This window comes from Drosophila novamexicana, unplaced genomic scaffold (genome assembly GCF_003285875.2).
Source record: "Drosophila novamexicana strain 15010-1031.04,08,12 unplaced genomic scaffold, DnovRS2.1 tig00000009-arrow-pilon, whole genome shotgun sequence".
NCBI classification, from domain to species: domain Eukaryota; kingdom Metazoa; phylum Arthropoda; class Insecta; order Diptera; family Drosophilidae; genus Drosophila; species Drosophila novamexicana.
The window spans coordinates 2,970,878-2,988,062 of record NW_020824766.1 but is presented as its reverse complement, the minus strand read 5'-3'; the positions used below and the strand labels follow the sequence as shown (position 1 = coordinate 2,988,062).

Here is a 17,185-nt window from a genome sequence, read left to right as displayed (position 1 = left end):
CATAGCTGTCGCCAGGTATATCATATCAATACCGATGTATAAATTGTATATAAACCGATTTTATAAATTCATTTGCGTATATTTAATCAGTACTAAACTTTAGGGTATGCACACTCCTAAACTCACTATCAACAATTAACTTTACACTATCATTAAATATTAATATTGCTTACAGTAAATTTTTGTTTTCTTTAAACACCAAGAAGAAATCATATATAGCTGCCGATTATTAATTAATTCATAATTCAAGTAATTAGTATAATGCTATTAAAAATAATACAATTATTACTAATTCAAGTAATTAGTATTACGTTCTTCAAAAGAAGAAAGTAATTAATATTTTTCCTTTAAACAGGAACTAATTATTAATTAGTCAAGTAATTAATATGTTGTTCTTTAAAAGATACGGAAACGGAAAATTCAAAATAAACTAATTGGGAATTTTTCAAATAATTAATATTTTGCTCTTTAAAAGAATCTAGTTAATAATTTTTCAAGTAATTCAGATTTTGTTCCTTAAAAGAAACGAGTTAATAATTTTTTCAGTAATAAATAATTTGCTTTTTAAAATAAATTAATTTTTGATTATTCAAGTAATTATTTTTTTTTAAAAGAAACTAATCATTAATTAGTCAAGTAATTAATATTTGTTTCTTTAAATAATTTCAGTAATTAATATTTTGTTCTTAAAAATAAGCCAATAATTAATTATTCTAATGAAGTAAATTAGAAATAACTCATTTGCTTTGTGACTTAAAATGAATATTTAATTTGCGTTGTTTTCAAAAATTCCACATGGAATGCTAAGCTTTCTGTACTTACATAAAATATCGAACATATAAACGATATATGTACGCTTAGTACATACAACTAGAAGATAACAACACGTAACTAATTCTTTATAGGGTAGCTCTTGTCCTTGAAAGGAGACACGCTCTTACTATGTTACACATAATCTAATTGGCTAAAACTAAACACGTTTGACGTTTAATTCAATGAACTAACAATTAAGCATTAACTTATATTTATTTAGTTCCATTTAAGGTGAATGGGAGAACGGGGTGGAGGAGGGGGGCGGGGGGCTAGATGTACAGGACTAGAGAGCTATTTAACTATAGCTACGATCGCTTTCAGAGAGCCTCAGTCGAGGAGCTGCAGGGACCGTTGTAACCATTTGCACGGCCGGAACCTGAGCCTGCGGCTTTAGTTGCTGTCATTGTTGTTGCCTGCGGCTGGACCAGCTGCTTGAATGTGTTCTCCAGCCTGGGTGGATACTAAAGCAATTGGATGTTAGGTGGGTTGAGTCTATGGCTACTCGATTATATATATTGCATTAAATCCACCTCCTGGTTCTCATCTAGCGATGGCAGCAGCTCGTCCAGCGAGTTGGGCGTCAGCGGACTGGGCGTGGCCATGGTAACACGACTGAGTGCGCCATGCTGCAGCAACGCCTCCCCAATGATAATCTGCGGCTTATTCTGTGTAAGATGCTGCTGCTGCTGTAGTCGCGCCAAACGCAGCTTCATCTCCTGCCTGATCTCCTTCTGCTGCACCTCCTTCTCGAACCGCATCATGCTGTAGCTGCGCACCGAGGAGCTTGTGCTATGCACAGATGCTAGACTTGGTCTTCGAGAACCTGCAAGCGGTAATAAATGTATTATTATCATTAAGTCTGTACTTTCAACTGGGCACTACTTATTTCTGGTAGCAGCATAGATATTATCGAAGCAGAGGCAGAAGCAGACAGATAGAGAAAGAGAGAGAGAGAGAGAAACAGGCAATTGGATAATAAGTTACAGAGAAAGCGACAGAAACAGAGAGAGAGAGAGAGAGAAGCCTTCAGCAAGCGGCTAAATTGCAGGCAAGGCAGACATGTCTATAGGAAGTATTACGAAAGATCTAAATATCTTTAAAGCGTTCAGTGTGCACAAATTAAGCAGGCTGTCGAAAAAGTATACAGAACGAGGTTGCTTGAAGTACTGGCTGATGGTTCTGAAATAAGCAAACATATTCTGTAAAATATTATCATTTAGTTAAAATATTGCATTTTGGTAGATTTGCTTGTAAAATTTGCCAAGCGAAATGCTGGAATGAAAAGTCAAGCATTCATTTTAGGTTAGCAACAGGCGGAAACGAAACACAAGCTGTGTAAGCCTTCAAAGAAACGCTGGAATGAAACATTTTTCAAAATGCTGTAATCTGGAACATTGCGAAAACTGAACATTCCGAATCTTTGCATTGCAGCTATGCAGTTAAAAATAAAAAACAAACTCTTAAATGTTAGGGATTATGTTCCGAAATCTTATGACAAAGCTTGATTAAATGCTAGAAATGAGTTTAGTTAGTTTGATATATAAACAAGAGCTCGATCCATATGCAATCAGTTTCATTCAGAAGATAGTCAGAGGCTTGCAGGACTTGAGAAAGAAGTCAAAAAAATCGCTTATCGAAATTGAATAATAATACTTGGGATTGGTTCGTGTGCATTTAAATATAATTGGAGTGTTCTCTCACTCACAGGACACATGCAATTTGGAATATTCAGTGTGGATATTTCTGTGTGTGTATCTGTACGTATACGTGTGTGTGTGTGTGTGTGAGTGTGTGCGTGTAGGTATCATAAGAATTTGCAATATTTGGTTTAAACAAGTAGATTATGGTGTTATAAAATTTTCTGGAAACAGGAACATAGTCACCGCCATATTGCTTCGATATCATATTGTCAAGCTGAAGTTGTATGTTATATATATATATAATTATATAATTAGCTGTGGCTCGGATGCGCTTAAATATTCCGTATTCATATTTGATTGCTGTTGGAATATGATAAATATATATTTTGTCTACAACATTCGCCGGCTGAACTGTAATTTTCGAAATATATATTTGTCGATTGAATTGTGTTAGTTTTCGTATGTAGGGTATATATATTTTTTTTTAAATATTTATTTATATACTACTAAAAATCGGATCTGGGCAACTTAACTTGGGTATCTGTTTGCTTTAATATCTCTCGAAGTACTCGGGTTTGTAATTTGATTTCTACAGTTGTGTGTGTGTATTATGTGTTTTTGTATATTGTATCTTTTTTTTTTTTTTTCAATTTTTGTAACGCAAATAAAAAAAAAAAAGAAACGAAACAACCAACTTTTAATTTGAAACAGAGATTTGAAAGCACATTAAACATCGATCATTTAGAACATAAGATTTGTTGTTGAAAGACCAAGAATTAGTATTTTCGACGGGGGGTTTTTATTTTTGTTGTTGTTTTTAATCTATTTATGGAAATGCGGCAAAAGAGAGATGATTTTTCAAAATGAGCCAATGAAATGATTGTTTATGTTGTGGATCTCAAACTACATAGATCTGAAGCAATATGTTTTGAAGCTGTATCAATCTATTCTCAATATTCTTCGCAATTACTCACATTGCAATTCTTTCCGATTCCAAAGTAATTGGGAGTAATTGGGAGCTCAAAGTAGTTTGAGAGTCCACATTATGAATATGGAAAGTGGTTTTATTAGTTAATGTGGAGAGCAGGAACCAAAACAGGAATCGAACAATATAACTTATAAACATAATATATATATATATAGAGTTGCTAGATGATGATATGATGTTGGCCAATTGTGATTGTTTGTGATTGATGCTGATGATTGACGCTGAATGACTGCTGACTGATGAGTTGATTTACCGCAAATCTTGGCGTTTCACTCGCCGGCGTCGGCAGGGCGCCAATTTGCAAATGATGCAGCTCGGCACCGCCACCGCCAGTGCCGCTGCCATAGTCGTAACCAACTCCACCGCCACCTCCACCGGTACCTAGTGCATCTATGCTATTGAACCCATCATCATCATTATTGGCATCATTGTCATCATCATAATTATGAATGCCATTCATGCCCAAGAGGGTCCTAAATCTATCCTGATTCTTTGTCTTCGCCGGCGACAGCTCGAAACTGAGCAGATGCCGTTGATGATTCAATTGCTTCTGCAGCTGGCGGTTCATTGAGAGTGTGCTCTCGCAACTGCGACAGCCGCCGGCGCTGCCGGAGCCGTTGTTCTCGTCAAGATTGTCGCGCGAATGCTGGCTGCAGCCGGCGCCAGATGTGTGACGCGATGAGGCGCGTGAATTTTGTTTGGACACGGCCGTTATGTGACACGATATAAGCAATATGGCGGCCGATCTAGCCGCACCTGTACGAGACGTCGACACAAGTATGCCTTTCGAGCCGCTTCCAGCGCCGCCACCGCCGCCGCCGCCACCGCCACCGCCACCGCTGCTGTTGCCGACGCCCCCGCCAGTGGCGCCGGCCAATCCGCCGGACGAGGCGCGACGATTCCCAAAGGAGCCTATCGAGCCCGTCGAACGTATGCTGGAGCGCGACGATGGACGTGCCGAGTGCACGGTCAACGGTATGCCTGAAGGAGTACACAAAAACCCGCATCAATTATGCAGCTCGCTTCACGCTCCCGCTCCCGCTTCAGCCCCCCTGCGCTTACCTGTATCGCTCGAGTAGAGTATGGGCGGCGGTATGTTGGCATCCGCAAAATTGCGATGCCTCGGATATTTCGTCTTGCTGAACAGATGCAGCACCATGCAGATGAGACCCGCCAGCACCGCAATGCCCGTAGAAACGCCCAGCAGAGTGGGCAAATCCGAGCCCAGCTCGCTGAGATCTGCAAGATGATGATGATATGAAAGGCTTGTCGATCGGGGTTCATGCTGCCCGGCTCACCTGGTGTACAGAAGACGCGCCTCGTTGGCTTCGTATAGCTGACCGAGTGGTAGCCGCTGGCGCACTGACACATCGCATTGTGTCGCACCTGAACACAGAGGGAGTTCTCGTCGTTGTAGATGCAGGTCTCGTCATAGAAACACTGATCGCCCAGTTTCTTGGCTAGTTATTGCAATTAAAATTTAACACAAATTAGCAACATAATTCACAGACACAATCGCAATTCTCTCACGTTTGGCGCAACCCTTTATCAGTCCCAGCTGCACGGGATAGTTGCGCTCGCAGTTGCACAGCTGCGTCTCCTTATCGCAGGTGACATGCAACAGCTTTGCATCACATTTCAGCTCGTTGCAGGGCGCTCCAATGTATTTACCTTTAGCTGCAATCAGAATCCGTTTTAAGCTCAACAATTTAAATTATATTTAAATTCAATTTATTGTATTTATTGTGTGCTAATAACTATAAGAATGCAGCTAAAGATGATAAACCTAAACCATAACGCAGCGTTCGTCTAGGCAGGGATTTGAACCAGCGTCTTTTCTTTGTTTATTGTGTGAATGCATACGATAATGTCTCATTTATATATGTTCTTTTAATATAGGAATACGGCTAAAGTTGATAAACTTAAACCCTAATAACCCCAACTGCTTGCGCCTTCGTCTAGGCAGTAATTCGAACCGGCGTCTTTTCTTTTAACTTGCCTGACTGACTCACATAGCAAATGTAAGAACTGAAGGCTGTTTTAAAGCTGGTTTTTACCATTAGCAATTATCTTAGTGAAGTGTGCATAACTAAGAGATACCCTGTAATTGGGGCTGAAGTTACAAACATTTAAACATTTATTTATTTATCTTAAAGCATACACTGATATCTCATTTAATATCAATATACCTTTCACTCAATTATAATTATTGCAGCTGTGAGCTTTAATTTTGATTTACACATAAGAACAATAACATGAAGTCCAATTATATTCTTTGCTATCACTCTATTAGCATTTGCATGCGCAAAAGGGTTAACTATATTTATGACATTGTGCTGACCTTTCCTTGACCTTTCAAACAGTTTGCGTTGCCAAATATTTTGGTTTTTGGCCAGGTTTGCGGTCTGCACACATAGCCAAAGCCGAGTCGGCGAGTTAATTCCCCACAGATCATAATTCTCATAAATTGCACAACAGCTGCCGACTGCCTGGCCTTTGTTGAGGTCCTTCGGCAACAACGTGGTAAGTGGGGTGGGGGGGGGAGGTAGCTGCCTGTATCTGCGCCGCATTACCAGATTTCGATGGCATTCGTTGTGCTGCACTCAGCCGCAATGATTCAGCGGCTTATTCAATTTATTTTGGGCCAACCTGCGGATTTTCATTTGGTCCACTTTGGAGGTCTTGCAATGCTAACAGCAAATACAATTTGCCTTTATTCAATGGAAGTGAGTTTCTAATCTATATATGTGTATATACTTATTTGTATGATTACGAAAGAGCACATCTAATGTTTAAGCTTACAGGCGCAAGGTCGTCTATTACAAGACATTTCTTCGAAACTTACACTAGTTGGGAATTACAACGCGGCAGGCGACAAAACACAGCAAATAAGGACTTTTATTCACCCACCTGCAATATGTTAGCTAATAAAGTGCTCAACTCACCTGACTTATTGTTAATCAAGGCCTCAAGGTCGTCTATATCATCTGGATAACTGGCATCGTAGTCATCGTCAGGCACATGGGCAACATCGCGTTTTGGCTTCTGTGCGTTTTCCTCTTGGCTTAAGCCTAATGTGCTTGTTGTCAGATTCGACACGGCCAGCATGGTCGTCGTTGTCGTCGTCGAGCTGGCAGAGGCGGCGGCAGAGGTGTGCAGCATTAGGTAACCATAGATGAGCACGGCCAGCGTCAGGTAGTGTCCATTACCATGGCACAAGTGCAGCCAGCCTAACAGAGCCATGCGCGTTCTATTGTTGTTGTTGTTACTGTTGTTGTTTTTGTTGTCGTTTGTGTTGTTGTTGTTGTTGTTGTTGTTGTCACTGAGTTGCTGCTGTCGCATTGATGTGGGCGTGTCACTGGCCAGCTGCAGCGCCGTCAGATGCAAACGCTGCAGTAGACGGTGCAATGTTAACTTCGCCATTCTGTCATCTTGTGGCACCTGCCTCAACACTTTTTCAAGTTTTTCACAACTTTTGTCATTTACAAATGCTAAAGGGTATATCCCGTACTCAATGTGTGCGCTCTATTTGTTTTGTTCTTGTCGCAGTTGTCGCCGAGCAGAGTTGAGTTGAGTTGTTTGTTTGCTTGGCAAATGGCCACAGCTAGCGCATATTACGTATATGTAATACGTATATTACGTATACGTCATGCAGTCCGCACGCAGCACCTCTGTTGCAGTTCAAGTTTAGCCTCCTTCTGGTAAATGTTGTTGTTCTTCTCGTTGTTGTTATTGTTGTTTTTGTTGCCGTTGAGTGGCCAACTTGGCCGCTGCCTGCGTTGCATGATAATTTTATATAATTTGCTCTCACGGCAAAATTGTTCGTGTTGCGGTCATCATCATCATTAGCATTATCATCATCGTCATCATCATCGTTGTCGTTATTATTATTACTTTTGGCACTACCTCCCGCAGCACGAGAGCGTACATAAGACCCAAAAATGCGTTGCATGCACTATTTTTATATTCTTGTTCTTTTTCGGCTTTAATTTCATGCAACTTAGAGATTTATTACACGAATTTTATCGTGTTGCTTTCGTCTTTTTGCTGGCCCATTTATCCAACTACAGTTGTACGATAGAAAAGGTCAACACAATAAATATATCAAATTTATCAATAAATCATAATTTGCTTGCGTTTTAACTACATATATGATTTGTAGCACAATATATTATTTGTTTTTGCATTTATGCTTTTCATAAAAAAAGAAGAACAAAATTATATGAATTGCAATCGTTCTTGAATATGGAAATATATATATTATATATTCTTAATATCCAAAGTCGATTTGGTCACGCCCACTAATTTTATTTGATGACTGTGGGACGAATTTATTTATCGCATAATTCGTATTGCTATAAATAAATATTCCCAAATTTGAATATTGCATGCGGGACGATAAGAAATTGAAACTCTTACTCACTTTTAAGTCTCAAGGGTATATAAAAGCGTGTGCAGACCCGCAAGCCTGCATTAGTTCTGGTTGGTCCCACAGCAAATCCCAGCATGAATGCAGTTTGTGTGATTCTTGTGCTCATCGGCAGCGTGCAGAGCATTGCATCTGACGCTGTGCTCGAGGCGCAGTGGAAGTCCTTTAAGGAGATGCACGGGAGAAGCTATGCTGGCGACAGCGAGGAGCTGCTGCGCAGGCAAATCTTCGAGGACAACAAGAAGCTGATTGACACGCACAATGCACGCTACGAAGCTGGCGAGGAGACCTACAAGATGGGCGTAAACGCGTTCACGGATTTGCTGCCTTCTGAATTCAAATCTAGGATGATGGGCAGCCTGAATAGGACGGCTGTGACTGCGGATTACATTTACGAGCCATCCGCGAACCTTAAGATTCCCGAGAGCATAGACTGGCGCACCAGGGGCGCGGTCAGTCCTGTCAAGATTCAGGGCACATGCGGCTCCTGCTGGGCCTTTGCCGCAGTAGGCACTTTGGAGGGTCAGAGCTTTTTAAGGACTAAAACAATGGTTGAGTTCTCCGAACAGAATCTGCTGGACTGCTCCTCTCACCCGCCCTACAGAAATCTCGGCTGCAAGAGCGGCTTTCCGAGTGATGCACTCAGATATGTTAAGGATAACCAAGGATTAGACACGCGCAGGTCGTATCCCTATCAGGGTGTCCAGGGACCATGTCGTTTCCGTAGGGAGCATGTCGGTGTCAGAATCAAAGGAGTTGCCACGGTCAGGTCTGGCGATGAACGCGCTTTGCAAGCGGCCGTCGCCGAGAAGGGGCCAATTGCTGTGGGCATCGATGCTCAGCATCTGCAGCTTTACCATTCTGGAATCTATAATCGGCCCTGCTTCGGTCCCGCATACTTCCATGCCGTTGTGCTGGTGGGCTACGGCAAGGACAGAGGCCACGATTACTGGCTCCTTAAGAACTCCTGGGGCAACTGGGGCGAAGCTGGCTATTTTCGCATGGCCCGCAACAGCCGTAATCTCTGCTATATTGCCAACGATGCAGTTTATCCGCTGATCTAACCGATGTATAAACATAGTTTTGCAATTTGTAAATGAGATTCACAGATCAAGTCGGTTTTTATTTGAAAATAAAATCTCTATGCCACATTGAAAACAATTGGAATATTCGAATATTATTGAATAATAACACTTTTTATTTTACATTTTATATTCGACTTTTAATATTTATTATTTCGATTATTGAGCGCGGCAACTTGTTTATTCTGATGCTTTACGACGAGTGAGACTAAACAATAGAAGCATTCCAGTTCTTGTTCAATCTCTTTGCCCTATAAAACTACTTGGTCAGTACTAATTGCAGTGTTGTTTAAACATTATTCAATCGTTATTCACAGCACAGTGTTGTGAAACGAACTTCACGACACAGTGCTGTAAAACCAATTCCCTTATTATTTCAACACACCTTATAATTGTTTTTCTGGGACCAGTTGATCAATTCAATCAATTAAATTAACTAACTAATTAATTGATTAATTTAACAAATAATGTATAAAATGAAAACGCATAGCTGGCACACCCGTGTGGTTGGCGGGCACTAGAATACCTCCACAGCATGTCCCAGCTTGTCGTAAGAGGCGACTAATAGAGACACTTGCCAGGCTTTTGGCCAAAACTGGTTACATTCGTGCTCCTGGTACAATTTGTCCAAAAGACACACTCGGCAGTTGCGCCAAATCCGAAGGCTGAGTAGTTGGCATTGGATGGGCCTACGTGTGCGAGGATCCTAACACATGTTGTGCTTAGTAAAGCTAAAAATGGAGTATTATATCTAAGGAGATTGTCTAATCGAGCTCTGAATAGTTTTAACCTTTAAGTATCATTAAGCGATAAAGAAGGGCTATCTTCGGCACGCAAGATAATGCTCATAGTGCTTTGCCCGTATCTAAGAAGCACTGGGAGAATAGCTAATGCCGGGTTTGGCCAAGATCTCTTGATATACAATAAGGTTTTTAATTAAAAACTCAGTTTACGACCTATCATTCCTATTGCAGCTATTTGAGATAGTGGTCCGATCTTAATAGGATTTTGCATATATATGACGAGCTTAGTAAAACTAATAAATGCCGAGTTTGGTCAACATATCCTGATAAACAAAAATGTTTTTCATACAACAACTTAACTTTCGACCGATCGTTGCTATGGTAGCTATATGATATAGGGGTCCGATCCAGCTGACTCTGACATATGTGCTGCTAGCAACAGAAAGAGGGATTTCTGCAAAGTTTCATAAAGATAGCTTTAAAACTGAGAGACTAGTTCGCATAGAAACAGACAGACGGACAGACGGTCAGACGGACAGACGGATATGGCTATATCGACTCGACTGTTGATGCTGATCAAGAATATATATACTTTATGGGGTCGGAGATGCTTCCTTTTGCCTGTTACATACATTTGGATTTTGCACAAATACAATATACCCTTATACCCATTTTTAATGGGTTCAGGGTATAAAAATAATCAAATTAAAGTTAAATGTTGCTCACTTTGAAGGCTTGTCCACTCACTCACAACATTGATGTCTGTTAGCACTACTTGAATTATTGAAAATCGCATAGAAAGGCGATGTCAACAAGCATGTCGTTGCGCCTTCTTTGGCATTTCAGCAGCACACAGGAAACGCGCGGGCTGCTCATGACCCTGATTTCTGACTGGTCAAGAACAAGTAGAGCGTCATCTGGGGTGACAGAGGCTATGAACAGATGTCACGCAATCAAACAAGGGATTGCTTTGAGTAGGTCTTAAGAGATTTATGCATCAAGTCCAACAGCTATCTAATTAAAGTACTACAGCTATCTAATTAATAATGAAAAAGGAAAAGCTTAAGGAAAACGACGGCTGAAAGATAGCAAACTAGAATTAAGAAAAAGACATTAATGGAAAAGGAATGTGAAGCGAAAACTGCCAAAACAATGGGACTAAGACAACAACTCTTAACAACTAAAAAGGCGCAAGAACAAGGAATATAAATCGATTAATTATCTAGGACAAATCAAGGATTTTTGTTAAAGAAAACAATTTCAGGATGAATGACTATCGACATAAAAACAAATGCTGGCTGAAACAGTAAAGAAAGTGTTTTAGAGAAATGCCAAAGGCCAAATACCCTTGCGAGTAGCTATTTAACAGCTGAAAGTTAGCTCAGCTGAGCTGAGAGCCTGGCTTGTAAAGAAACAGACTCGACTATCGATACGAATCGGGAACGTATATGCTGTATGATTTGTTGGGCCCACAGTTGTCAGGCTCATGAGTGCTGGCATTCATAAATAGCAACGGGTGATTATAATACCCCAAAGCCACCTACTGTCACCTACTGCCAGCTACGTCAGGCAATGCAATTGTTTAATGGCAACAACAACAACAACAACAAGAATGGATCCATTGTTTTGACTTCAAGCCCAACATCCTGACATTGCCAATGCCAAATGAAAATCCACACTGCGCTGCGGCAAACATAAAAGCCACATCGCATTCAAGTGTTTGTATGGCGTGTAGTGTTAGCCGTGCCACCACCACGCCCCAACCCCCCTATAGCCAGGATTCAGGACAGCACAAGCAATCGCATAGACACCTCGGCGCCGCCATCCACCACCCGCTGACGCAGGAGCTTAGTGTGGCAGAGTGTGGCAACAATCTGAATCATCGTTTTAGCTGATGCCCTGCCTAACCGTGCCCCTGCAGCCCCGCTCGGCAAATGTTAATATCTGTAACTGATGCCTTAAGAGGAAAATGCGATAATGTGCTCGAAACAATGAAAGTGCCGCATAAAAATAGCCTACTGTGTGTGCCAAGTGGGCTGTGTGTGTATCCTTTCTATCAAGAATCTGAAGAGCATGTTGTATAAAACAAAAGAGACAAAAAAAAAACACTTGTATAAGTGAAACTTGAAGCAGACAATTTGTATTGATCCCCAGCTTAATTAAATAGTGAACAATTAATGAACTTATGCCTAACTAATTTCCTTGGTCAAATACTTTACAAATAATCTAATAATCCAGAGAGACATAGGCCCATTTCCCAGAAGAAGATAAACTATATTAAGTTTTACTTATGTCTACCTTTAGTTTAAATATGCTTGTGCATAACTATTTTCGCAAGTCAAGTGGTTTATGATATGTTTACCCGGCTTTGCCCAGCCCAACGATCACATTTCCACCCTTTTTCCGACCGTAAACCAACATTTGATGTTTCCCATTTCTAAGCAGATGCCTTTGGCTAAGCAAAAACTATGTATACATATCTCTTAAGTTAAATACGCTTTCAAATATAATTAAGATTTTGCTGCTCAGAACATTATCATAATTTAAGTCGTATAGGCATATGTAATTAAGTTCGCCATAAACTGCAACAAAAGGACTTTTGGCTTATATGCAATATTTTAGTGCGTCTCGGCAAACCATTAAAAAGTCCGCACTCCAAAACACTTTGGGTGGAAATTCTAAACGCGTGGAAAAGCGGAAATTCAATGCAGCAGGCACAACAATAAGCAGGTTGGGCAAGGCAAGATTAGTCATGTGCAGGGCGAGCGGGCGTAGGGGCAGGGGCAGGCCTTTAGTGGACAATGCGCGCCCATAACACACGTATAATTGGCTACATATATATATATCTCCATATATATGCATGTGTGTGTGCGTTGGAGAGAGCGAGCGAATTTGTAACGGAAACGGCAGACGCAACGACTCGCTTCGTTTTTGGCGACTCTCGCGAGAGTGCGCGTCGTGCCCCTGAGAGCAGTGCTGGTTAACGGTATATAAGATTTTGTGATGCATGCATTTGTGCGTGTGTTGGTGTGTGTGCGTTTTTGGCCACTGATAAAAGCAAATTTACATGTGCCGCCGTCACAGCTAGACCCCCGCCTCCTTACAGTAACGCAGCGCCTACGACAACGACTGGGACTTCGGTCATGGATTTGACTTGTTATGTATGTATGCGTGTGTGTGTGTGTGTGTGCACATCTATGTGTCGTAGTTGTCGCTTAAAATGTAGGTTACACACAGGGAAACATCTTCTTACACACACATACTCATACACAGTACACATACTTGCATACATAAAATAGTTTCCTTCAAGTGCACTCGTCAAAGGCCTTTTCTGGAGTTTTTAATGCAGGCTTTTTCGTAGAAAACGATATTGTAGTCTGGCATAAACGAATTCTGGCTTAAAAGCATTTTCATGAGTACCTTTTACAATTGAGTAAACGCAATTAATCTTAAGAGAACTTTACCAAAAACCCATTTGTTACATTCGTAAACGTAGCACTGCCAATTAATACTAAATAACCAATTTTACATAATTAGTTGCATAAATGCATCAGAAGGATAATGTCTTTGATGTCCTTCGTAAACAGAAATATCTTATTTCCAATAGGCCAGCGGTTAATTGGTCTTGTGCATATGTAAAATTATTAGGTCAGATCAACTCGTTATTAAATCTCATGTGACACCAGCGTTAAATATGTATTGGCTATATTAAATTTTCATCGGAAACGTAACATCTATGGTAAGGGCACAAACGGTCAAGTATACAAGCCAGTATGTATATAAAATATGTATACACTTTTTATGCGTAGAACAAACAACAACAAACATTCGCTTACCAAAGACGTGAACAAAAACTTCAGTTTAAATTTGCGGCCTGGTGCCTAAACACTTCGCTTATGATTGTTAAGATTCGCAATAATTTCACAAAATTTTCACAACTTTTGAATTTATTTTATTAACACATTTCAGATGTCGTCGCAAAAACAATATGCAATTAAAACGTAATGCAATTGTTTTTGCTACACGCACTTGTACGGATACTTCATACCATACATCGCACGTACTTTTATTCACAATGCACACTTTCACGTCTAGCACGTCGGCTAATCGCACTAAATCATTTATAGCACACTTTTTGGGGCTACGGCAGTTTACATACATAGGTCTGTACGTATGTGTTAGTATGTATGAACTCTTTTATATAGCTGTGCACTTTTTACTCGTGTTGTGGGGACACTGACACTGCACGGACGGGCGAGACTGGGCTGACAGCAGTGCTGCTCGCTTGGTGGTTGTTTAGCGTCTGTTCGGGTCCTGTGCAGATAGCCCCTTAAGGTTTAGACCAAAACGGCCAGCATTGAGAGTGCGCCTAGAAAATTGAGAGTAACATAATAAAAACAGCATCTAACAGCTGTTGTCTGGGCGCGCAATTTAAATTAATTTCAAATGTTTTTACATTTTTAAATCACGCGCCATTTTTAATAGATTAATGCGAAAAAAAGTGATTTATTAATTTGCACTAGCTGGTCACACATTGCATTAGCAGCTCTGTTACTATGATCAAGTTTCTCTTTAACAGCGGTTATCTTTTACTGAGTGGGCTGTCTCGCTCGCACGCTGTGCTGATAACAATGCTGGTCATGCACTCTATTAGCGATATGTTAATATGATCTGCCTACCGCTTAACAGCTGTTGTGTTTAACAGAGCAATCCGTCTCTCTCTCTCTGCTCATGCGAGCTTTCGTCGTTTGATGCGCCATAGCAGCAGTTCAATAGGCTCCCTACTTTCAATGTAAACGCATTTACTTTTAAGCAGAGTGCAAGTGCAATAGTAAACACAGGAATAGAAAACAGATTTAAAATGCGATTGTGGTTGAATTTAGCGCTGCTGGCATGCTTAGCACTGGCAGGTGAGTAATATTAAATGAATGCTATAATTAAAATTTCTGTGCGTCAGTGTGAGTGTGAGTGTGTCTAAGCGGCTTTTTCTTTTGGTATGTGTTCAGCTTTTATATGTATATATGCATGTATGTGTGCGTGTTTCTGTTTATTGAAAGCGTGGCGTGAGCTCAGTATGTACATGTGTATGTACTGCAATGGCTGCCGGTAACCGCTATAGTTTGCTAAAGTGCCGTTTGCTTTTCCAGCTCATGGCACAAAGCCGCCTCGTTGGGATGCCAATTACATAGTGAAGGGAACTCTTTATATACCCTATGCAGAGATAGCGGAGCCGTTTTACGCCTGGTATGACAAGAACACGAAACGCTCCCGCATTGATTATTATGGAGGCATGGTCAAGACATATCAGCTTGCCGGCGAGGGCCAATATGGAACAGCTCTGAAACTGGCGCCCGTCTCGACACGGGATGAGCTCAATAAGCTGAGCTGCCTGCAAGTGAACGGCACCGCCGAGCAGGCTGTGGAAATCCAAAGCATTTTGCCTGATGCGAAACCCTTTGAACTGATAGGCACCGAAACGTTCATGGGTTTTACGTGCGACAAGTTCCGCTTGGAGCAGACCATTGGTCAGAAGAAGAACGTGTATACGCTGTGGGTGCGCTACAAGAAGTCACCGCATTATCCGTCGAGTCGCATGCCGATTCCGGTGCGCTACGAGATGCGCGGCTACAATACGCTGCTTGGCTCCCATTATGATAATTATTATCTGGAATACGATAGTTACGAGCATGATGACATACCGAATGAAGTCTTTGAGATCGATGAGAGCCTCACATGCACTGGCTTCCCGGGCCCAGGCACCGGACATTTCGCCACCTTCAATCCCATGCAAGAGTTTATCTCCGGCAGCGATGAGCATGTGGACAAGGCATTCCACCATTTTAAGCGCAAGCATGGCGTCGACTATCGCAACGAGAAGGAGCACGAGCATCGCAAGAACATTTTCCGCCAGAACTTACGCTATATCCACTCCAAGAATCGCGCCAAACTAACCTACAAACTGGCTGTCAATCATTTGGCCGACAAGACTGATGAGGAGCTGAAAGCGCGACGTGGTTACAAGTCTTCCGGCGCTTACAACACTGGCAAGCCTTTCCCCTATGATGTGAACGAGCACAAGGATGAAATACCCCCGCAACATGATTGGCGTCTCTTTGGAGCTGTCACTCCCGTTAAAGGTGGGTGGAGTCCACGTCCAACAACCAATTTTTTTCAATACCAATAATCTTTTGTTCGTAGATCAATCGGTTTGTGGCTCGTGCTGGTCCTTTGGCACCATTGGCCATTTGGAGGGCGCGTATTTCCTTAAGAACGGTGGCAATTTGGTGCGTCTTTCGACGCAGGCGTTGATCGACTGCTCCTGGGGCTATGGCAACAATGGCTGCGATGGTGGCGAGGACTTCCGCGTCTATCAATGGGTGATGCAAGTGGGCGGCGTGCCAACAGAGGAGCAGTATGGCCCCTACTTGGGCCAGGATGGTTACTGCCACGTTAACAATGTAACGCTAGTCGCACCCATCAAGGGCTTTGTCAATGTCACCTCCAATGATCCGAACGCCTTCAAGTTGGCCCTACTCAAGCACGGCCCGCTCTCGGTAGCCATTGATGCCTCGCCCAAGACCTTTAGCTTCTACTCGCATGGTGTCTACTATGAGCCCGAGTGCAAGAACGATGTCGATGGTCTCGATCATGCCGTGCTGGCCGTTGGCTACGGCACCATTAATGGCGAGGACTACTGGCTGGTGAAGAACTCCTGGTCCACTTACTGGGGCAACGATGGTTATATTTTGATGTCTGCACGCAAAAACAACTGCGGCGTTATGACCATGCCCACCTATGTGGAAATGTAAAGCCTTAGCCCTTATATTAAACCATTTCATTTTGTACTTTTTATTCTGTCACGCCCCCAAGGGCTTTAAAAGGAAAATGCAATAAACCATATGTCAATACTCTTTTGTAATCCAAGTCTGATGCTTCTTATCGCGCCACAACACAGCTATATACATGTAGTTCTAAATATAATATGCCTTCTACGATGCCACAGCTACTATAGCTATGTCTTTCTGGCTTTCTCTCTGACCCCAACTACTCTGCAGCGATAAGTTTAGATGACAATGACCAGCCGTGCGCTGCACTTTGATCTGCTACTGAACATTATCTGGTAATTGTACACAATGGGCTAATATTACGTTCCGTCTGCAACAGCTATTCGCCTTATAGAAATGTGAGATTGGCCAAGTACAATTTGTATGGCGTAATATATGTTTATGATATATGACATGTTCTCTGGCAGTATGAAAACGATACGAATCAATTCACGTTAAATTCAAGACAAAGGAAAAAGGTGTTAAGTGATAGGGCTAGTACCTCATAAAAGAAAGGGAGTAATACACGGATGGAAGCTAAGCCCCGCACTTAAATAAAGTGCGTAAAGTCGGGTATCCAAAATGTTTGAATTGTTTACAATATAAAAATATATAAAGGAACTATTACGTCCTCTTTATAAAAACAACTCCACACAATCAAAAAAA

The 17,185-nt window shown here is 41.6% G+C and overlaps 3 protein-coding genes across 4 annotated transcripts; 2 read left to right on the top strand and 1 right to left on the bottom strand.

Annotated features, from left to right (window-relative positions):
- Nucleotides 1-665: 665 nt before the first annotated feature.
- On the bottom strand, nt 666-6,727 carry LOC115766195. 2 transcript variants are annotated; one of them, XM_030710055.1, is made up of 7 exons: nt 6,387-6,727; nt 4,972-5,118; nt 4,740-4,901; nt 4,504-4,680; nt 4,198-4,422; nt 1,344-1,636; nt 666-1,274 (listed from the first exon to the last, which is right to left on the bottom strand). In XM_030710055.1, the coding sequence occupies exons 1-7, from the start codon at nt 6,682-6,684 to the stop codon at nt 1,131-1,133; spliced, it is 1,446 nt and encodes a 481-aa protein (XP_030565915.1). In that variant the 5' UTR covers nt 6,685-6,727; the 3' UTR covers nt 666-1,130. The 2 variants fall into 2 exon arrangements, with proteins under 2 accessions (XP_030565915.1, XP_030565908.1); XM_030710048.1 differs by lacking the exons at nt 666-1,274; nt 1,344-1,636 and having other exon boundaries at nt 3,457-4,422.
- Nucleotides 6,728-8,041: 1,314 nt separating this feature from the next.
- Nucleotides 8,042-8,973, top strand: LOC115766229 (digestive cysteine proteinase 2-like). The gene has a single exon (XM_030710091.1). It carries the CDS (start codon nt 8,044-8,046, stop codon nt 8,932-8,934), a length of 891 nt encoding a protein of 296 aa, XP_030565951.1. The 5' UTR covers nt 8,042-8,043; the 3' UTR covers nt 8,935-8,973.
- A 5,487-nt stretch (nt 8,974-14,460) lies between these two features.
- On the top strand, nt 14,461-16,614 carry LOC115766714 (digestive cysteine proteinase 1). Its single transcript, XM_030710642.1, has 3 exons — nt 14,461-14,605; nt 14,843-15,832; nt 15,894-16,614. The coding sequence occupies exons 1-3, from the start codon at nt 14,557-14,559 to the stop codon at nt 16,502-16,504; spliced, it is 1,650 nt and encodes a 549-aa protein (XP_030566502.1). The 5' UTR covers nt 14,461-14,556; the 3' UTR covers nt 16,505-16,614.
- The last annotated feature ends 571 nt before the right edge of the window (nt 16,615-17,185 follow it).